The sequence below is a fragment of the Tympanuchus pallidicinctus genome, unplaced genomic scaffold (genome assembly GCF_026119805.1).
Source record: "Tympanuchus pallidicinctus isolate F22 unplaced genomic scaffold, pur_lepc_1.0 scaffold22, whole genome shotgun sequence".
Classification (NCBI taxonomy): Eukaryota; Metazoa; Chordata; class Aves; order Galliformes; family Phasianidae; genus Tympanuchus; species Tympanuchus pallidicinctus.
In genome coordinates this window covers 22,765,145-22,787,142 of record NW_026294739.1, presented here as the reverse complement: position 1 = coordinate 22,787,142, position 21,998 = coordinate 22,765,145, and the positions used below count along the sequence as shown (strand labels likewise).

Below are 21,998 nucleotides of genomic sequence, written 5' to 3'. Positions count from 1 at the left end.
TCCAGTACTGTTCCAGTATGTATGAAGATAGTCTCGGTAGTTAGGCCTCATTGCAGCAGTAGCCAGCTGTCATTGTAAAGGCTGCTGGCAAACCACAAAACCTGGGGGATTGGGGAATATTTTTCCTTTGGATTGGCTCCTGCCCAGGCTGTGTGCTGTACCTGTGCCTTTCTCCGCTTCCACGGTCTGAAGGCATCTGGGGAACTTGGAGCATCTTGGCAGAGAGGAGCGGCTGAGATGAAGCAATTCTGTACACCAGCAAAGAGGAAATGTGTCCAAAAAAGTTTTGGTGTGGAACAGGGGGAAAATAACTTGTGCTGAGCTGAGTCAGTTCTGCTCTGTTTTTAAGAATGTCATTTAACTGAGTCATACGCTGAATCACACATTGCAGAATATGCAACTCTGAAACCGCATGGAATGAAATTCACAGAATCAGAAATTCAGGAATCACCTGAGTTGGAGGTGGCCTTTGAGGCTGTGTGGCCCAACTCCCCTGCAGTGAACTGGCACATCTACAGCTCCACCAGGCTCTCAGAAGAACTCATTCATGCCGTTTGATGTTCTCTCTCCCTGCTCTCAAGCAGTAGTGCTGCCTGGTGCAGGGCGAGCTGACAGGGCTGGGGTGAGGAGCACTGCACACACTGCTTTCTTGTGGCATGTTTGCGTGACAGAGATCATTGCTGCTGTTTGCAGGGCAGTGCTGAGGAAAGGCAGTGCGCCCAGTGGGCAGGAAAGCCAGTATTGCTGGGGGTGTACAGCAGGGTTTGCACAAAATAAAGGCCCCATGGCAGATCTGTGCATGCCATGGGCTGCGAGTCACGCATTGTTTCTTCTGGGTGCTGCAGTTGTCCGCAGCTGGATAGCTTAAGATTATGTGCAGCATAATTGTATTTGGCCATTACCTCCACCTTGAGTAGGGAAATGCCCTTTCTTTTGCCAAGCAGGAATTTGCTTTGACCTGAATATTTCTTTTTGTTCTTCTCTCCTAGGATTAATGACATAGCAAACCTTTGTGCAGAGCTGACGGCGTGCTGCACCGTGCTGAGCTCAGAGTGGCTGGGGGTTGTCAAAGCTCTTTGCTGCTCTTCCAATCACGTGTGGGGTTTCAATGATCTGCTCTGCAGTGTGGATGTAAGTTCACACTACCTTCTGAAGTACCTCTTGAACCTCTTTACCTGGGAAACACACAGAGTTGCAGTAAGGTCCCCATTCAGTACATAATGCTGGGCACAGTTTAGTCATTTATCTGCTGAAGTTTTCAAGGCTTTTCGTTGGACTTTGGACTGAGATTTCTGATTTTTATTCTTTCCTACATCTTCAGTTTGAATGTTAAATGGGGGCAGTGCTTAGAGTTTTCTCTCTGTTGTGGAACAGTATGTAAGATTTGGAGGGGCTTTTGGAAAGGAGCAGATGCACTTTCTCTAAAATGCTGGTGGATGTGTAAGTAACCATCCCTATTTTAATGACTCTGGCTTTTAGACTCTAGAGGTGTTTTCTGTTCTTTTCTCTCCGATACAAGTTGCCATAGTCCTGTCAAAGTCAACAAGATTATAATGAGTAACTGTATTCAATATCTGATCCAATAGGTCGATCCTCAGTTTAGGAACTGATTGAAGCTGTGAATGTTGGGGATATATTCTTATTGGTTAGTTATTGGTAGTGTTATCAGTTTTTATTGAGTGGTAATATTTTCCCAGATTGGTATAAGGCTAGTGGATGTTACTTTGGAATTAATTTGTGATATCTGAAACAGATGTATTTTAAAATTAAGAGCTGTCAGTATTGTCACAAAGTTTGCGGGCGCACTGAAATGCGCAGATGTTGCTCACATGGACACGTTTTACTGTTTGTTCTCCTGGTGAGTTCCTTAATAATCATGGCAGCGCTGTGCACTGTCATGTGAAGCATTGCCATGTTTTCCCTCCCAGGTGAGTGATCTGTCATTCCACGACTCCCTGGCCACTTTCATTGCCATACTGATTGCCCGGCAGTGCTTTTCTCTGGAAGATGTCGTTCAGCACGTAGCACTGCCTTCTCTTCTGGCAGCTGGTAAGAACACACCGAGAGAAAAACTTAGAATGAAAGGCTGAAGATGTTTTAGGGAGTTTCCTTTGAGTGAGTAAGAAGTGAGAGGAGCTCTCCTGTAGGAAGAGCCACCTGGTGCACGTACAGCATGTATGTCGCTGTAGTTCCCAAAAGGAGTGATGCTGGGTTACAGCAGAGCTCCCATGGCTGACAAGTGGTGGCAGAGCTGCTGGCAGTGCTCTGTCTTGTGTGATGCAGCATCACTTTCTGCTCAGGACTTTCGTGCTCTACTCTGCATGCTTGGATGTCTACCAGATCTACTGAAGTTGTGCTTAGACACATCTTGGAAGATCACCTGTATCTTCTGCAGCCCACAGCAAGCATCTGTCTCTCATTTCCTTCTGCTATCAGTGCCCGACGTTGGCATTTTCTCTCTGACATATCATCCTAGCATCCAGCCTGGAACCTGTGTTCCTCTTTGTTGGCCACATTGCATGTTTCTTTTCACTTTTTGCCTAGATTTGTGTTTCTTATTTCTATTCTGACTTTCATAAGCCAGTTTAATCGTGTATTCATTTCTGCCATTAGTTAGGACTCTGGCTTAACAAAAATCATGCTGTTCTTTCCTGGTTTTGTGTGGCTCAAGGCCAGAAATGCTAATTCCTGATGATGAAATTATTATACTTGCATTTAAAATGGGGCTGTGAAGTAAAACCTTTCCAGGCCTGACAGCATGACTTGTGAGGTCCTGGGTAGATGCCCTACGTCCGTGTCCCATATTCCATAGCCTGTGGGGACCCAGATGCTGAGCCTGGGGCCAGGATGACTTGTCGGCTTCTCCTGCACCTCTTCAGGACACCGCAGGTCTGCCTCTTCCCCCAGGGAGCAGGTAAGCTGCCTGCTGAGTGCTCCTTTTGTTTCAGAGCAGTGGCTTCAGATATTGTGTGAAAATATCCGTGGTACAATTAGAAATGCAGCCTGCTTAAAGGAAAAAAGTCTTCACAAGTGAAAAGTTACTGTGTAGAATTCTTTATTTGTAAAATGAAGTTCTGCGTGCTTATGAAACTCTGTATGTTCACTGAAACTTGTTGATTAACAAGAGCTGGCCATTGAGGTATTTACTCTGTTGGCAAGCTCCACCATATTAATTCCGTATCTTAAGAAAAAGAATTATGTTTTAAAGCAGCACCCATGTACACTTCAGCAGAGAAAGAGCTTTAGGAGTTCTGTTCTGATAGCTCTCATTCTGTCTGTGAATTTCATTGCAGCAGCCATGTCCCTGTGTGCTGGCAGCACCTCGGCCATGCTCTGTTGTGCTGGCTTTGCTGGGGCAGTGGTGGCTCTCAGTGGGATCTTTCTGCAGGGTGATAGAAGTGAATAGAGATAAACGTAACGCAGTTTGATAGCTTTGTGTGTAATTAGAAATTAATGTGCTTTTAAAACAGGGCACAGTGAAACACCTATAGTCCAACAGCAGAAACGTGAGGAAATTGGACCTCAGACTATATTAACGTGTCTTTCCTTCTTAATTGGAATGCTCTGTGGTCTGACCTGTGTGTTCTGCCACAGACCAAAAGAGGAAGGAAAGGGGCAAGGAACAAGTAGGTAGCAGTTAAAAGGAAATAACCATTGAAATCACCTGTGTTTTGACTTCTAAATATTTCAGCAGACTTGATGACAAGGCTGTTTCTAAGGGAGGAATAAACTGAAAGCAGTTATTATTTTAAACTATTAAATGATGTCAGTTCTTCTGTCTAAAATTAGTAGTTTCTTTTTTGAACAGAAATGAATGAGCTGCTCTTACTCAGGCAAAATAAGTGAGTGTTCACCACTCATAGTGGTTTCTTGGGAAGACAAATGGCATCACTCCGAACATCCCCTGCTTCCCCTTTCTTTCCTGCCAGTCTGTGTTGCTGAGCACGATGCCACATGGTATTGAGAATCTCTTTGGTCAGCTGGGGTTGGCTGCCCTGCTGTGCCTGGTCAGCATCCTCGTGGTGTGGCAGCAACAAACAAAATCACCATGGCTGTGTGGACACTGCTGGGCTGCCATTCAGAGCCAAAGCACCATGTATCCATGACTTAGCATTGGTCTTCAGCTTCAGTTAGGATGTTCAGTTCTTCATTCAGTTACTGTACTTCTGTAGCTATTGTAGATGTAAAGCGTAACCATTTTCTACAAGATTTATCCTTCTTTCCATAGGAAAGCTATTTCCTGGAATTCGCTCTTCTTGTGATCGTCACCTCTTGGCTGCTGCTCACAACAGTATAGAAGTGGGAGCTGTGTTTGCAGTCTTAAAAGCTATTCTGATGCTTGGTAAGATTACGCAGAGTAACGTGTAACACTTCTGTTCTAGAGCTCGGGTCAAAACCTGGTAGTGCTAGTTCACATCCCTGGGGATGCTTCTGGGAGAGGAAAGCCCTGCTGACAGAACTAAAATGTAGATGCTGTCTGTGCTCCTGAAGCATGCGAGTAGCATTTCCCTCTCGGGCCAGGAGGCAGAGTTTCTCTGGTGAGTCAGTGCCAGCTGATGGCTCCAAGCAGATCCAACTTTTTGTGCTTGGACCTCCCCATACCAAACTCCAGTACATTTCTAACTCTGGCGAGTCAATCAAGTACATAGAGGAAATAAGGTCTCAGATCTCTTTTCTCGTCTTTTTCTTTCCTTCACCCCAATTTGTGTATGTCAGTCCTTGAAGAACATGAAGAAGAATCACTGCTATGCAATGGTCCATCAACAAGGAGATAGTATTTATCCAAACAAATAACTGCCTCAGATTTTTGGTTTGGCTTCTGCTCAGTTAGAGCTTTTGTGAGCTATGATGATGTATATTTTTGGAGCTAAGTAAACGTCCAGTTAAAGAAGCAAGGTGTTCCAGAGGTGCACATGCCCACAGAGATGTACCTCCAGCTTGAGTGCCAGTGTTTTGTTCTCTGTTGGCCACTATCTCAGAACTGTCTCAAAACCCTGTGGTCCTTAATGATGAGACTTGTCATGCCATGTTGATTGGTGATGCTAATAGCAAATGAGGGGTTTTCTAGAGGATGGCTGTCATAATGGTGAACCAGGTATGATCCACAGAAATTTCTGCTGACTTGAGATGTTTGGCTGTGTTAGCCTGCTTCACGTGCAGGCTGTCATCGTGCACGCTTCTGTATGGCCTCACAGGGTGTTACTGTGTACAGCAGTTTGGGCTCATTTCTCCACTCTTCCACCCTGTAGCTGCATCTTCTTCCTCATCCGAGGTTTTGAAGCCTTAAACATCAGTCATGTTAAAACTTTTACAGATTTGATTGTTTGCACCCTGTCTTGTCTGCTCAGCCCTGCTTGTTTCAGGCAGGTGGTGTGGCTGTGCTGAGCTGATGCCTTGCAGAGAGGAAGGGGTCCTGGGCTCTGCCAGAGCTCCCTCAGCGTGTGCTGCCCTTCTATGTTCCCACAAAGGTCCATCTCTCTGGTGAAGAAGTCCATGGTGAAACAGACTGAGGGAACCATCAGCCCAAATTTGTCTCTTGATGCGTAGAGTGTTTATAAATCAGAGTAGAGAGAAGACTTGGAACAAAAAGAGTCATCTGAGAAGAACAAGTAACCCAACTCTTCCTTATCTGCCAAAGCAATTCCATGCACTAGTGGGCCCTTGCCCGTGGAGCACACCAGGCTTTAAGTTGTGTTGAGTTCGTATAAAGCTTTCTCTACTTCTGAAACGTCCATCAGAAAGATGTTACACAAAAGGAAGGAGGTGGGCGATGCGCTGGGCATAGCGGTTTTCAGACAGACTCCCGGCGCTGCCTCAGCCCTTCTTTGCTCCCATGCCTCAGGAGATGCCCCTGCCTGCAGGCACCGGGCTTTGGGTAGCGCTCACCCTGTGCTCCTGCTCTGCAGGTGATGCTGAGATCGGCAGCAGCAGCGTGACCCCCGTGAAGAGCGAGGAGCTGCCCGTGAGAGGCTTGCTGGATGAGATCCCTGGGGACGAGATGTGGGCCTCCTCTCACGCTCTGAAGTCACGTGGAAAAGCTGTTTCCATAGAAACTGCCAGTTTAAGCGAGTATGCCAGATACGTGCTCAGAAGCATTTGCCAGCAGGTAATGTGTGCAGCTGCACTCTTCACGTAGAGAAGGAATGGCGTTTCATTTGAAAAGGATCATGTGTATTGTGGTGCAGAATGATTGGTGCTGAAATATTTCAGTATATGAGTTCTCACTGGTCTTCCTGCACTGGTTTGATAATACACTGAGTAGGATGTTATCAAGGCTAAAAAGAAATATACAAAAGCATAAGGTAGTTTCTAGCATCCACCTGTGCTCTCAGATTTATTTTTCCTACCTGGCTCTTGAGCAGAAGAGCCCATCAGCTGTCTGTTCAAAGTCCTTTTGCAGTGATATTTGTTCTATTGCAAAGTTGCTTTCAAAGCATAAAATAAACTTTTGGAACCAAAAGTTAGGTCTTACACTTTCAGGTATGAATGATGGAAGACATTCATAGTTTCACATGAACAGTATTTCCCTTTTAAGTTTTGCATGCTGAAAATCCCTTTTCTGTTTAGTTTACCAGACGTCAGTATTACACTGAAGCGATCCTGTGAATCTGTTATCTAATTACTTACAGGAATGGGTTGGAGAGCACTGTTTAAAAGAACCTGAAAGGCTGTGCACAGATAAAGATCTAATTTTGGATCCTGTTCTTTCAAACAAGCAAGCGCAGAAACTTCTTCAGCTTATCTGTTATCCTCATGGTGTGAAAGAATGCTCCGAGGGGGACAACCCTCAGAGGCAGCACATCAAACGCATACTTCAGGTAAAGCAATGGACAAAAGGAAGGGGAAAAATTGCCACTCATGTAGTAACTCTTAGGCTGTCACTCAGCAGCACTGCTTTGCAGTTCCTGGTGCAATCTAGCAGTAGGCCATAATTCTTTAGAAGTCCCATGTGCTCAGGATCCCCAGTCTTTGCTATAGCCATCTTGCAGTGTGACTTCTGGTGTTTCATTGCTTCTGATTCCATTGCTGTGTGTCAGTCACTGGGCAGCTGCTGGAAGGGAGCAGCTCTGGGAGCTGCTGAGGTGGGATGCATTCTGCAGGAGAGCTCTGTAATGGCAGAAAGACATTTGTGCTCCGTAGAAAAGGCTCAGGTGCTGTCTGCATGGTCCTCAGCTGATCATCTGTTCAAATTCAGCTAGCTCAGGAGCATTTCATTTCTCAAACTACAGAACTGTGTTTCTTTGAGTAGAACTTTGAAGGTTGAAATCAGTGACGTCCAGAACGAGAGTAAAAGAAATTGGTGTGCTGCAAAATAGTCACTTCAGCTGCTGGATTTAACTTGGTGGTGTCTGGATGGCCTTGTACCAAATACACCACATCTATTTGCATGGCAATACCATGGTTGAATGTAATTGCTAATGAAAGGGCAAATTACATTTTCTGCACTTGTATTTAACTAGGCTCAGATTTTGCAGAGCGTGTTTTATTCAGAAAAGTTGCACATTAGAGGTACTGAGTAATGAGAGCAGACAGTCAGCATGCGTTCTCAGGGAGGTCTGGTATCTCAACATGTCATCAGATTTTCAGAGTGCTGCTGGTGATGGTCTGCTCGTAAGATCAGGTTTTTGCACGTACTGTGAGACCTTTTCCCCCTCAAACCTTTCAAGTGTTGACACGTGTATTTGTAATGCTGATTCCTACCCAGAACTTAGACCAGTGGACTCTCCGGCAGTCTTGGTTGGAGCTGCAACTAATGATCAAGCAGTGCATGAAGGAGCCTGTGAGTATTTGTCTTCAGCCTTTCTTAGCTAAATATTTAATGCAAAAAAGTATGTTAAATTTTAACGTAGTCCATGAGCAAACATACCATGAATGTGCTAGTTTACTTATGTTTTACTGTAGGGTTCTGGGTCTGTGGCTGAAATGAACAGCTTGTTGGATAATATTGCAAAGGCGACAATAGAGGTGTTTCAGCAATCCGCTGATCTAAACAATAACTCTTCTAACTCTGGTATAGGCCTCTTCAATCCAAACTCTGTTGGAAATGCTGACACAAGTAATACAAGACAGAATGGTAAAAAGACATTCCTAAGGTATTTTCTGTAGCACCTTTTTAATTATTTTAGCCAACGTGATGCTTAATTATGCGTAGATTGCCTAGACTTTTTGCTCTTGAAACAGGGATGACTTACCTGAAGATTACTGCTGTGTACCTTAGTTTAACAATAAATTATTTGCTATAATTATTCTTGAATTTTCGGAAACCAGAGATTACGATTGCTCTGTCCACACTAGTTACTGCAGATGTGTTGTGTCCTTATTAAAGCAGTTTGGTATTGTAGCAGCTAGCACTGGTTGCAGAACTGCACGGATACTTTGGCTGAAATAAGCTTGTTCTATTTCTAGTTCCTCTGAGTGGCGAGGAGTGTGGCTGGTGGCTCCCTTGATTGCAAAACTACCTACCTCAGTGCAAGGTAGGGTCTTGAAAGCTGCGGGAGAGGAGCTGGAGAAAGGTCAGCATTTGGGGTCATCTTCTAAGAAGGAAAGAGATAGACAGAAGCAAAAGAGGTATGACCTTGGGAGGCCTCTGTAAACAGAGCTGGCAGGTATTTTTGAAGGAGGGCTGTGCTGGGCACTGGGTTGTTGCATCACAAGACCTCATTGGTTCACTTCTTTGCAGCATGTAAGTTACCAACCCCAGCCAGGGCTCAGGTTTAATTTAGTCTGCAAAATACCATTGGTCTCAGAAGATGAAGTGTGAAGGTCCTGTAACACATCATCCAGAGGCTGTCCTGCATCCATCAGTAGAGGGAAGTGTAGAACCTCTTTTTGCCTAATGTTTCTTTTCCCATGGGAAAGCTCTGGTGTAGAAAACCTAAAACAAGCCGCTTTCAAATAACATGGCTCTAGAAACTGTTAAGCCCTTCCTCTGTCTTGGCTTCTATGCATAGAATTAAAAGCATTTACACCACTTTGTAGCAAGGATTGCAATTGCAGTAGTGGTTGTCTTGCAAGTTGTCATTTTTTTCTTGTGGCAATTAATGCAAAAGCCAACAGGTACTCCTACCACGTTGTTCCTTAGCTCTGAAAAATCCCAATTTTAACATGATTTTTGAAAATGTAGGCCTTCTAATTGGTTTGTCCTACAGGGCCTAGGGATTTTGCTGTCCCTTTAGTCTGGTTGTCAATGAAATTGCTGAAGTCAAGTTAAATGCCAAATGAAAACAGCTGTTGAAATGAATACCTGTATGAAACAAATGTGTATGCGTGGTTGTATGCTTTATTCTGTTCAGGATTTGAGTCATTTCCTAGGAGTTTACATAGCTAAAACTGTAAAAATCATTGCATGAGCTGTTACTCAGATCCCTTTGCTCACGTTTTTAGTGTTTCTTCTACTTCGTTTATTGTACTCCCAGGTTTGTCTCTGCATGTTTCTCTCAGTTTGCCTGCATTTTATGTTCATAACAGATACACAGTACTCTAAAGAATACATATATGGATTCTGAATGCCCTTACACTGTTATGGCATGTTTCCTGCAACCAGTTAAAGCTACCTCTGGATTTGCATATGCTAAACCCATGGTAAAATTTTAGTGGGATTCAGTTGCCTTTCATTTTAATCAGTGCTCAGAGGGGAAACTTGGGATTCACTTCGGGCCACCAGATGGATTAGAAGCTTTAGCTGTCTGGTCTCCACCACAATTATATCCCTAGTTAATGAAAGCAGTCTTAAAATAACGTGTTCTGAGTCAGACCTGCGAGTGTCCGTGTGATTTTTGGCCATGCGGGGCCCTGAGCTAGGTGGGTTCTCTGCACTGACACGTACAGTACGTGGCTGCTGCTCTTCCTACTTCTAGGTGCACGTTCTTTTAATTTGTCCTGTGAGGCTTTCATTCACAAAAACAAAAACAGAGCTAAATGTAGGCAATGCTACTCCCAGAAAAAAAAAAATAGACAAAACAAAGATGGGAGTGGAGATGGGAACTATCAGAATAGCATTACTAATTGACTTCTGTGTTTGTCTCTCCTAAAGCATGTCTCTCCTGAGTCAGCAACCTTTCCTTTCTTTGGTACTTACTTGCCTTAAGGGACAGGATGAGCAGCGGGAAGGGCTGCTAACATCACTGCAGAATCAAGTCAATCAGGTACAACCAGCACGTAACCATCAGCTCCTTCAGCGGACGTTTGTGTCACCGGTTTGACGCGTCCAGGAGGGGTTCAAACCAGGAGAAGTGTAACACATGGCCTGCTGGAAGGAGCAGTGAGGGGAGGAGAGAATGGGGAAAAGTGTTGTCCATTTGTTACAGAAAATACATCTTTTTTTTTTTTTTTTCCCTAAAATGGTTCCAGCAAACTTTAATGAATGTGAGTCTGGTTCAGTTCTTTCCTGGCTCAGTTCTTGTCCTGAGAGGAAGCTTCTCAGTCTTTTGTTTGGTCTTAGGAAGTTTTTATAGGTTTGAGACTTGAAACTATGGAACATACATATATATATGTTTTTAAATACTGCTAGTCTCTAACTGGCACATTGCCTACAGAAACCATCCCTGCTGCTCTTTGTTTGAATCCCCAGTGCTGTTCCCCCCCCTGCTCATTCTGCTGTGCCTCCTTGTTCCCACCTGGTTCCTGCTGTGCCTGCATGAACCTCATTAACTCTCCAGACTGTCCTTTAAGTGAACATATGCAGTGCATGGTGTGGTGCAATTATGTCTCTTTTTTTGGTCTCTAGTTTCTCTAACTTACTGTGACAGTGAAAATTAATACTTGTAGGGCCATTATTTGCTCATATTGCTGCTCAGTGCAACTCCAGGCTCTGACTTCCACATCCTGGTTAAATTCATTCCTTTGACCTTTTTTTGCCCTTGGTATTTCTTTTGATGTTTTTTTTTTTCCTGATAGTGCTGCCACGTGGACTCTTCTGCTGTGTGGTTCCCCCCTGTAACACAGCAGGTGCAGTTTCCCTGAGATTCTGCTTATTTCTTGTCCTGTGCACCCAACATTTTCTGCTGGGAAGCTGCATCCCATGCAAGACACCCATTTACATACCCAGTTTAATGGAGTGTTTGAGACTGTGTTCTCAAACACATAGCCAGGCTGCTCATTTTCCTTTTGTTGCATCAGGAAGATCTAGTCATATAATTGAGAGCAGAACATCAGCTCTTTATAAATATTTACATTTCTTTAGCTTGTTTAATCTGCTCTAAGCTTTGAACGGGTATGAGTATATGAAGGTTAATACTCCTTCCTGTTTCCTTAAAGATAATAGTCACAAAACCATAAATTTTATAGGGGAAAAATGCCTGTGCAAGTGGAAAACAGCCTTAATCAAATGGTTTCTCTTAGATCCTGAGTAACTGGAGGGAAGAACGGTACCAGGGCGATGTTAAAGCTAGACAGATGATGCATGAAGCCTTACAGCTTCGTCTAAATCTGGTAAGAAAATCTTGTGTTGGTATGGAGCAGCTGCTCTGAAGTGCTGCGTGTGGCACTGCGGGGGCTGGCGCTCCCTGAGCATTGGGATCTGAGGGCATCTGTCACCTCCCTCAGGATGGAGACGGGATGTCAGCGCGCGGGTGGGGGTCAGGGTCAGAGCTGGAGGGGAGGAGTGCTCAGACACAGCCCTGCAGGGTGGGCTGAGGCCCTTGGCTGGGGACATGGGGACAGGCGTGGTGGCCCCAGGCAGAGCTGGCTGTGGCAGCAGGGACCTCAGAGTGCCCCCAGGCCGAGACACAGCAAAGCGAGGAGGTCTGTGCCCTTCCCACCTCTCTTGTTTCAGACTAGTCCTGATGGAAAGGCTTATTTTGCATTAAAATACGATACTGGTAGAAATTAGGAAAAATTGTTCGTGGGGTAAAGCGTATCGTGTAGCAGTTTTCATTCACTGCTGTCTTGTTGCTCACATCCTTTTCTGTGCACTGGTTTGTTTTTTGTTTTTGCATATAGAGGGAAGGCAATAACTACAAAGTTTTACTTCAGTACTTTTCAGTTTTGAGAATCTGTTCACACACTTCAAAATTTGTTGCATCAAACAAGCAGGTGAAGACGTGAAGCTGTTTGACAGAACACTGTAATGCTTTTCCACAATTCCTTCTTAAGTAAAACTTTGCTGAGAGCGTGGGGTGGGGAGGAAAGTTACTGAAGGTCAGCACATCAGGATGGCAGTCAGCAGACAGGAAGACGTGGGGCTGACTGACAATTTTATTCATAAGTAATACACACGATAATGGAAGTGTGAGATAAATGCAGAGCTTTGCTGTCTGCTGCGTTATTTTGCAGGTAGGTGGCATGTTTGACACTGTGCAGAGGAGCACCCAGTGGACCACGGACTGGGCACTTCTGCTCCTCCAGATAATCACTTCGGGAACAGTTGATATGCAGACCAACAAGTATGTGCTGTTTAAACAAGCTATTTAATGTGGTGTTCAGTCTAGATTGGATGTATGCTATCGCTGTGTTTTTCTTATTATTATTCTGTGACTGCTTGGCTGCAACTCATGTGCTCAGAGCTGGGCTCAGCTGGGGAGCACTTCTATTCTGGAGAGCATTGGAAAAACTGTTTACGTGGCTTCTTAATGAGCATTTACCTGGGCGCATTCCGTAGCAGAGCTGTGGTTCCTGGTGGCCATCTGGCAGCAGCTCTGTGCTGTGGTGCACAGTAAGATGTATGTGTGCACGGGGACGATCCTGCACGTACACAGGGGCTGCGTGTGCATGCTGAGATGTGTGCCTGCAGAAAGCACTGCAGATCCAGCTTCTGTAAAGAGCTGCGTGCCTGGCCTTGCTGTGAATGTCTGCCCTGGGTCTCTCGCCGGGCGGCAGCTCCTCACAGTGACATCTGTCATTTCGCTGCAGCGACTTGTTCACAACCGTGCTGGATATGCTGGGTGTCCTCATCAACGGGACGCTCGCCTCCGACTTGTCCAACGCGTCCCAGGGAGGGCCTGAGGAAAACAAAAGGGCTTACATGAATTTAGTGAAAAAGTTAAAAGTAAGTGTTGTGTCTCATCATTTACAGCGTTTCTTTTGAATCTCGTCATTTCTGGTGCCTTGGAAAGAGAAGGGGGAATGAAGTGGCATTAGTAATAAGGAAGGGAAGAAGGAAACAAGAAATCAGGAATGTGAGGGCAGGGAGACAAACTACGAAGATACTTCTTATTGTTACATTACATTCAGAACCCTGACAGAGACTTAATTGCTTTTTTTTTGTCATGTTTGAGGCACTAAACTTGCATTCACTTTGTGTTACATATGTTGTATGATCTGCTCCAACAAGGTAACTCGTTTTCTTGAAACCAAGCTAAACGGGCCTGCAAGGACACTTGTTTAAATTTAGTAAAAGCACAGGGAAATGATTCATCCCCTAACTGGACGTTTTCTAATAGTGAAAGCAGTGCAATGTTTCTCTTCCTTTTTTCCCACCTTCCTGTTTGACTGAGCACTTTGTTTATCCCTTAGAAGGAGCTGGGAGACAAGCGGTCGGACAGCATTGACAAGGTTCGCCAGCTGCTCCCTTTGCCAAAGCAGACTTGTGATATTATTACTTGCGAGCCAATGGGATCCTTGATCGACACCAAGGGCAACAAAATTGCAGGGTTTGACTCCATTGATAAGAAACAGGCAAGAGTAAATGCATACCTTCATCTCTGGTTTTTTGTAATGTTTTGATGCATGGGAAATTCAAGTAAATGTGTACAGCTTGTATAATACACACATTTATATCCAATATCCAAAAGGTATTGTACTTCTGCTGGAGTACAGCTTGCTAATGCATTCAGTCCTTACCAAACTTCAGCCTCAGCAGTGCAATCCCTGTTAACTGAGCAATGATGCAAAAGTGTGCAGTGCCAGGTCTGCAGGACACCGCTGTTCAGTTGTAAGTGACTGGCTGGGTTTTGGTACCCAATGTAATTCTGGTTTCAATACACATGCAGGGTGTTTGTTTGCATGATCCATGTGAAGGTTCTTGGGCAGTGTGTGAAGCCAGGAGTGGGTTTGGAGAGGGGCTTTCAGATTCCAGCATCGTAGTGCGATGTGTGCAGTACCACCATCCTGCATCAGCACTGACAGTGCTACTGTCCTCTCCTGACACCTCTCCCGAGTGGCAGATAGATAGGTCAGAGCTCTTCATCTGAGTGCCTCTGGAATGGACACAGCTTCATGCCACCCATACAAGCTCAGGGGTTTCTGAGACAGAAATCACTTTCTGATTTGTCCGTAAGTCTGTCACCAAACCTTGTACAAACCAGAGCCGGATGATCCACAGAACGCGGCCGATTTGTGACTCCTCATGTAATGAGTGCTGACAGAAGCTTGCTTGATTTTGTAATCCAGTGTCTTGACTGACCGAGAAGGAAAATTAGGTCTTCTTGTAGCTGAAGAGCTGAAACTCTTACAACAGTGTTTGCTTTCTCAGCAAAATCCTACATGTGAGAGCTTGATTGACCTGGAAACTTTTTGTCCTCTTACATGCTGGGAGGACGATGCAGGGGATGCTTCTGCTTACAAAACATGGAGGAAAGAAAGAGAAAACACAAAGTGTGCTGATAGGGGTTTTTGCCAGCATTCTTTTTATGGTGAATTTATGGGAGGAAGAAAGCTAGAACATGTAATTCTGCAGTATCTCGTTTCCTCCTAAACGTGATTGGTGGAACTTGAGATTTTTAGCATGGCTACAAGCAAATGCTACTATAAAAATATAACAGCTTTTATCCAGCAGCAGCTTTGGATGGAGGCTGAAGGCCCATCAGCGTGCACGTGGTACGTTCTGTGGGGGGAAAGGACCCTCACTGGATTTTGTGATTCAGATCGTGGTGAACAAAAGCAAGTAGTTTGCGGTGTTGTTCAGCTTCCCTAAAGTGCTGACTTCACTTTTATTTTAATACAGGGTCTTCAGGTTTCAACAAAACAAAAGGTGTCCCCTTGGGACTTGTTTGAAGGTCATAAAAATCCCGCTCCTCTCTCCTGGGCATGGTTTGGCACAGTTCGTATGGACAGGAAGGTGATCAAATACGAGGAGCAGCAGCATCTGCTCCTGTACCACGCGCACCCCAAACCCAAGCCGCGGAGCTACTACCTCGAGCCCTTGCCTCTGCCTCCAGAGGAGGAGGAGGAAGAGCCCACCACCCCTGTGTCTCAGGAACCAGAAAGGAAGTCAGGAGAGCTCTCTGATCAGGGAAAACACGGCACGGATGACGACAAGAAGACAAAGGGCAGGAAGAGGAAGTCAAAGTCGAGCTCTAAGGCTGATGTAAGCGGTTGGTGCCTCGTGCAGAGCTGGGAACGTCCCGTCGCCTTGCTGTCTTTGCTGCATTCACAAGTTGTGCCTTACTTGGGGGGGTTCCATCAAAGAGAGAGAATGGAAATGGTCAGCAGGAGGCTGGGTTTCTATCAAACACAATCGGTGCAGAGGAGTGTACTGTGCATAGGGCCTTCCGTGCTATGTAAACGGTGCTGGGCTGGATCTTCGCTCACTGAGTATTGCTCATGTTCTATGCACGCTTTCTCATTTGGTGTAAAATTATAGCACATACATTCTTTCTCACTTTCTGAAATTCCTCCTGCTCAAACTATGTTCTGAGAGCAAACATGGGCTCAAACTTGGGTCCCATTCAAACAGAGAATAATTTGAAAGACACTCTTCCACACAGCTACACCTTTTTACTGTACAGCTTGTTCGGAGCCGCTGCCGTGTTGGCCCTGTTGGTTTTCATGTTTTTTGAGGTGTGGGTGAAGGTCACAATAGAGCAAGGGTTTGGAAGATATGCCCAGCACCGCCTGCACTACAGCTACATTTGTCATTGTTTGGCATCTTAAACAAACGTAACTCGGACACAGTTTTCTGGCCTTTTGGATATTTCAGTGAAGGTCCTCCTGCTGTTTCCTTTCAGATGCAGAACGGTACAGATACGTGGGCCTGTGCTGTGCCTAACGGTAGCCTGCCGAAGGTGCCTGCTAATAAGATAGAAATGGATGGCGTCTCGGGGAAGTTGTTAGTGTTAATTACCTGTGGGCAGCCTGAGACTTAATCTGTTTTTTACATCATTGCAAACGACAATGGGAACTCTCTCTATCCTTTAATAATTTAGTAGGAAAATCGGCATTATTTATGAGTTAGTAAGGTATGAATGTCAGTAACATTCGCTTTTCCTGTATATTTTAAGGAATATCCACTGAGCAGCGCATACAGAGTGCCTCCCAATTACTCGCCCGTTCCCTCACAAATGATGCAGCATCCTCAGTCTGCCCTGTGGGGTTACACCATCGTGGGGCAGCCGCAGCAGCCTGGCTTCTTCGCGCAGAACCAGCCCCTCCCTCCAGGTATGTCTGAGCTTTGAGCTCACCTCTGCTCTTGTTGCTGGGTGGTAAATTTGACTTAGTGCAGCCGGGTTTTGTTCCTGACTCTGAGGCAGGCTGTGACAGCAGTGCCATTTGTTTTATTCCTGCAGTTAGCCAGTTTTCAGAAGAGCTCTCCGTTGGTAGGTCTGCTGTGCTAAGCTCTTGAATTCGTTTGGTAGAGAAGCAAAAATGACCCGCTGATGGTTTGTGGTGTGTTTTTTGGGACGCTGATGGGTTTTTCTTCTAAGAAAGCTGTAGGAAAGCTTTCTTTCTAAGAAAGTTCAGAGAGAAGTTAAATAAGGGAGAGATGATTAGAAGGAACAAATGACCTTGGGGCTATTTCATTTCTTATCTGATCCAGACCAAGAACCATGGTGGCTAATTTAACATCTACAAGATGGAAGAAATAATCAGCGGGCTGACTTTTTTTTATTTTTCCAGCATTTGGGTTGAGCTGATTTTTTTTTTTTTTTTTTTGTACATTTGTTTTGTTTCTTCCAGGCAGGGTGTAAACAATTTAAGCGACGTATTTTAGAGCTGTGTGTAGCAGATGTTTTGAAAGATAGATGTTCTGCTCTCCTCAGGCATTATGCACAGAAGCGTAGATGTTTGCATCCAGTTATAAATGTCGAATATTTTTTCTAAAGCTCCAAATGTAACTAAATTTGTATTTAAGATACATAAAAGTCTTCAGAGAATACCAGACAGTGTCTAGGAAATTAAGAAAAGATCATTAAAAAAGCAGAAAGAAAAAAGTGGAGAAGATGTACCTTTGTAAGTCCATGGACCTACAGGTCCGTATTTTTCTATCAGGCAGCACAGAATGCATTAATTACTGCCATCTAATGATAACATGGCTTGTCATGATGAGCTGTTCCTACCATGTTTTTGATCTGGCATGTAATTTTTGCTTTTCAGAGGCAGTCAAACATTCTGTGTGATGTAGAGGATGCAGCCCATAGCCTTTTTACTTTCCATTCTCATTTGCAAGTGGTAGCTTTCAGAGCTCTTTTGCCCTTTTAATTTTTCCAGCCAGAAAACTGCTTTAGTTCAGTTCCTTGCCTTCCTTTACGGAGATGAGCTTACCATCATTACGATAGAGCCAACCAAGTGGAAGGCAGTGAGTTAGCAGCGATCTGTACTGACAGCTTTTGCACAGAATGCAGCCGAATGTTTGTGCTCTGGGTGCTTTCAGGTGGCTCCAGGCTGGATCCGACGAGCTCCTTCGTCCCAGCCAACACGAAGCAGGCCCTGTCCAACATGCTGCAGCGGCGCTCCGTGCTGCAGCCGCCCTCCCTCCACGCAGTCACACCTCAGCAGCAGTTGCTCCAGATGAAACTCCTGCAGCAAGAGCAGCAGCAGCGGCTCCTCAGGCACCAAGCACAGGCACGGTCTCTCCAGCAGGTTTGTCCAAAGCCCCAGGGTTGATGAGCAGCACAGCTCTTACCTTCTGCTGAGGCCGCTTGCCCTGCATAGGCTTACCGAGTGGGGAGCCAGCTGACATTTACAGTCGTAGTAACTTCTTAAGTATTGCTTAGGTGGGGTCATCACTGTCACACTTCCTGCTCCTGGGTCTCGTAGCCCCTTCTATTTTCACTCTGTTTCCTAAAATCAGATTTTGCTTCTTGTATTTGATGTTATAGCAGTCTCCTGTTGTTTCACCAGTGGCTCTGCTGATGGAATGGCACGGTGCTGTGTACCACCACACTACCAGTCAGCAGCAAGTACTCCTTACCTACAAAAATTCCAGGGAAAATTCCAGAATTCCATCAGATGCTGTTTCCATACACATGCACACAGGCATGCATGTTGTCTAGAAGCACCTGATATTTTCTCCTAATGCTTTGCAGTGTAATGTTGCCATGTGCTAGTTTTTAGAACATGGTTACAGCCAGGCTGCTGCTGAATTGATGGCATCAAGAGACAAAAATTGGTTTTCCTATCCCAGACAAACAACAGTGTGTGTACTGTAGTTGGTGGTACAACTATTAACTGCTCACTTTTAAGGCCCTTCTGTACCCTTTCCTACCGTCTCTGAGGTCATGTATCTTGCACTGTCCTTATGCTAAGTTCTTGCCTTCATACTCTGTGATGTGCATAGGTTGCTCAAGGCAGGCAGAGTTTTCAGCAGGTACCCTGTGGTTCCTCTCATGCTGTGTGTTCCGTCGGAGCTCCCTCATCATCATTGTCATCCTTCTTCACTTTCTCTCTTGTGATGCACACAAAGCCCAGATCCAACCTGGAGATGCACCAGGTCCAACTCCAGCCTTGCTGCCCTGCACCATGCACAACGGGGTCCCGGGGTGCACTGCCTGGTGACAGGGCAGGGAATGCTACGCAGGTGTGTGTGCCTGCACGGAGTGTTTGGAAAGAGAGGAACAAGACAACTTGTGAGCACTGCTGCTATGTGACCTAGGTTGTTTGGCCAAGCTTCAGTAGGGAAGGTTTCCTTATATTTCATATCTCTACAGCTGGAGAATGGAACTCCCTGCTCAGCCTGAGCCCATGGAGAGGATGGTTCTGTGACACCAGTTTGTACCAACCAATCTGCAGTGCTCTTTTACAGGAAGGGCTGTGTGCAGGTTTTGCGAAGAGCGTGCTTTGTCCAAAAATGTTGCATGTTATATGTAGCAATAGTAGGCTCTTGTGGATGGCAGGGAGTCCTTTCCATGTTCGGTGTTTCATAAATGTTATAAAAATACTGAGGCTTATTAGTGTCATGGAACACCCAGAAGGACTCTGCCATCATTTCCAGCACCATGTGCTGTGGGTGCAGTCAGGTGGGCACTGTGAGGGTGCTGTGCTGCTCCACCAGAACTCTGAGCCTAGGAATGTGTATTCTCTGTACTGCTTGCTATTTTCTTGCCTGTCCTTTTCCTTCAGGATGTCAGTAGCTCTGCTGTATCCCTTCAGGATGGCTTTGACAACATAATGGTAACTGCTTGGGGATTGTGAACTTTCTTTCTCTTTTGCACAGTCATTCCTTCCAACACGCCGGCTGCACTCTGCTTTTAATGGGAATGATTTGCTTTGGGCACTCCTCATGGCTCAGCAGTGCGGTGGCTGCATGGAGAAGGCTGTGAATATACTTGCACACACAAAATATTTTTGTTACAAACATTCCCAATAACTGCATCATCACTGTTTTTTTCCTCTTCAGAAGGTGTTGTGTTTCTCACTGTGAGAGGTCACAGCAGTCTCAGTGCTCCCTGACACCATGTCCATCCAAGCATGGCTTGTGCTCTCCCATTTTGCCCGGCGTTGCAGCCCTGTGCTGGGCAGGGCATGCAGTGGGAGCAGCCCTGCTTTGGGCCCTCTGCTGCTTAGAGATCTGTGCTGATGTTTCACAAAACTCAGTCATTCCTGGGGAAGAGAGGTGATGTCAGTCTCTGTGATGTGAACTTTCTTCCTCCTAAGGCAGGAGAAATTCTTTGCAAAACTCCATTTTAAAGGGCACTTGTCCTTTAAACAGCAGCAGCCTTGTTGGCAGATAGCTGCAGTGCTGCAGTGGTGGAGAAGTGCCTGTGCCAGAGGTCGGGGCCAGCCCTGCCCCTGCTCCATAGGCAGCTCGGGGCCAGGCACTTCTGGAGGAACAGGGGATCCTCTCCCTGTTCCTGCTGTCTTGTCAGGAGCAGGGCCAGTCTGACCACGTGTGTCTTGCAGGGTCAGCCGATGGACCCCGCTGCTCTTTTCACCCCGCAAGTCCGACCCACGCCGCAGCTACCGCAGTACGCAGGGCTTCAGCAAGCACAGGTACTGCACTGCTCTGCAGAGTGAGTGCACAGCAACAAGTGAAACCGAGCCCCTTCCCTTCCAGGCTGGCCGGCCGTGCTGGAGGCTGGGATGGTGCCTGTGCCCCGGGGTGGTGTGATGCTCGGCCATGGGAGCTCGCTGCTCTCTGCATGCCACAGCTGTAAATAGCTGCAACTTGCGCATTTTTCCCCAGTGATGTTCTGGTAGAAGACAAGCATACTTCAGTGCCAAGTCTGTAATGTGACCTCTTTTACAATGACGCTGGTTTATGTAACTCCAACGTGAAGCTCCTCTCTGCCTGCTTTCCATGCAGGGCATGCCCCACGGGTACACGATGTACAGCACCCCGATGCCCTTGCAGCAGCAGCAGCCCGGCAGCGTGGTGCTCTCTCCTGGCTACACCCCGCGGGCGTACACGGCCCACTCCAGCCCCGTGCTGATGGAGCGGCTGCGGCCGGGGCAGCCGGGTGGCGTGGCTCAGCAGCAGGCAGCTGCCTACATGCAGCCCGTGGCGGGCGCTCAGCGGTGAGCTTCTGCCCTTCTCGGAGCTGTAACCTTGCAAGGTTTAACCGTGACTTCGATCTAGAGGTCCAAAGTGTTTCATGCTTGCTAGTTTTTTCCATTATTTCAGGAAGTAAGAAGTCTTTATAATCTGTTTTGAATCTCTGGAAATGTAATTAACTATGGATGTTTTTCTCAGAGAACACTTCAATGCTTATTAGAGTGCTTGCTTGAAATGTAGAGGCTCATTGCTCCTTCTAACAGAGTGAGAATGAAATGGTGTCCTGCCTGCATCGCCTGCAGCGTGGTAGGATGGTGCAGCTTCTGGTTTGGGTACTTCTTGAAGCATTCCTATTTGGAACAGTAGTCATCCTGTAAAACTTGCATCTTTCAAATCTGTTGAAGCCTGATGTTACAGCTTTTAGTAGTGCTCCTAGACTATCTCTGCTCTGTCTTTAAGTGAAGTAGAATACCTTTTACTTATTGTATTATTTTTCAACCAGGTTGACCCATCAACCTTTGCAGCCAAACTCATTGATAGGAGCAGGCCTGGACAGCACATCTACCACACGTACCCATCCGAGCCTGAGCTCAGCACAGCTGCCCCCGGAGCAAATGCGACAGAGGCAGCAGCAGATCCGACAGCAGAGGCTCTTCCAGGTGAGGAACCCGACTGCCCTGAAGGCTGCAGGCGCTTCTCTGCGGGGATTGCATGCATCCTTCCTTGGTCCTTTGGAATTATTTCCATGTTTTCATTGTAATGCAATGGATATCTGTGCCCATTCCTGACAAATGGTGGTGCATTTCATCTGGACGTTTTGGTGTAATAAATTAAACATACCAGCTTTGGAATGTATTTTGGTTATTACAAATGTCTCAGCTCAGTGCAGCTGACGATGCAGAGCTGGAGCACCAGCAGGCTCACACCTCCTGGGACCTCCTGTGTGCAAGCCCAGGTCCCAGCCCATACATTGGCCATGAGCAGCTGTGGTGCTGTCTTAGGGACGCTCCCCGAGGTGCTGTGTGTGCAGTTGTTTGCTGTCTCAGGGCCTGTCTTCTTTCAGATGCAGCAGGGGCAGCAGCAGCAGACTCTTGATCTCCAGCCCGTGCAGCCGCAGCAGCCCCTGGTAAGTGGGATGGATGATGAGCATGGGGCAGGGGCAGACTGGGTGAAGCTTACATTGAATTTGCAATGCTGTTGTCTGTGTTTCCTGGACATGGCCATTTTTTCCAGACGTGTTTAAGAGGATAATTAGAAAAGGTTGGTCTGGAAAAATGGAGAAAATACAAGCGACACTAAATTTGCCAGCTGCCAAGTCCAAAGGCATTAATGCAATTTGACAGAGAAACCAAAAGGCAGTATGCAGGTGTGGGAGGAGTGATAAACGAGGGGTCTTCATCTGATCACTACT

At 46.0% G+C, this 21,998-nt stretch overlaps 1 protein-coding gene across 15 annotated transcripts in view; it reads left to right on the top strand.

Moving 5' to 3' along the window:
- MED12L (mediator complex subunit 12L) overlaps positions 1 to 21,998 on the top strand; it is a 101,920-nt gene that overhangs the window by 76,863 nt on the left and 3,059 nt on the right. For 6 of the 15 annotated variants that reach the window (XM_052687478.1, XM_052687476.1, XM_052687468.1 and 3 more), the window contains 22 exons: positions 990 to 1,131; positions 1,929 to 2,049; positions 2,813 to 2,914; positions 4,229 to 4,342; positions 5,907 to 6,106; positions 6,630 to 6,818; positions 7,706 to 7,780; positions 7,903 to 8,093; positions 8,407 to 8,568; positions 10,034 to 10,145; positions 11,341 to 11,430; positions 12,274 to 12,383; positions 12,850 to 12,985; positions 13,453 to 13,620; positions 14,882 to 15,244; positions 16,158 to 16,314; positions 17,528 to 17,736; positions 19,216 to 19,266; positions 19,996 to 20,085; positions 20,399 to 20,610; positions 21,090 to 21,246; positions 21,651 to 21,713. In XM_052687478.1, coding sequence (XP_052543438.1) covers positions 990 to 1,131; positions 1,929 to 2,049; positions 2,813 to 2,914; positions 4,229 to 4,342; positions 5,907 to 6,106; positions 6,630 to 6,818; positions 7,706 to 7,780; positions 7,903 to 8,093; positions 8,407 to 8,568; positions 10,034 to 10,145; positions 11,341 to 11,430; positions 12,274 to 12,383; positions 12,850 to 12,985; positions 13,453 to 13,620; positions 14,882 to 15,244; positions 16,158 to 16,314; positions 17,528 to 17,736; positions 19,216 to 19,266; positions 19,996 to 20,085; positions 20,399 to 20,610; positions 21,090 to 21,246; positions 21,651 to 21,713 — 3,214 coding nt within the window. The remainder of the gene's footprint in view (positions 1 to 989; positions 1,132 to 1,928; positions 2,050 to 2,812; positions 2,915 to 4,228; positions 4,343 to 5,906; positions 6,107 to 6,629; positions 6,819 to 7,705; positions 7,781 to 7,902; positions 8,094 to 8,406; positions 8,569 to 10,033; positions 10,146 to 11,340; positions 11,431 to 12,273; positions 12,384 to 12,849; positions 12,986 to 13,452; positions 13,621 to 14,881; positions 15,245 to 16,157; positions 16,315 to 17,527; positions 17,737 to 19,215; positions 19,267 to 19,995; positions 20,086 to 20,398; positions 20,611 to 21,089; positions 21,247 to 21,650; positions 21,714 to 21,998) is intronic. The other 9 variants (XM_052687479.1, XM_052687473.1, XM_052687469.1 and 6 more) reach the window with 8 other exon arrangements.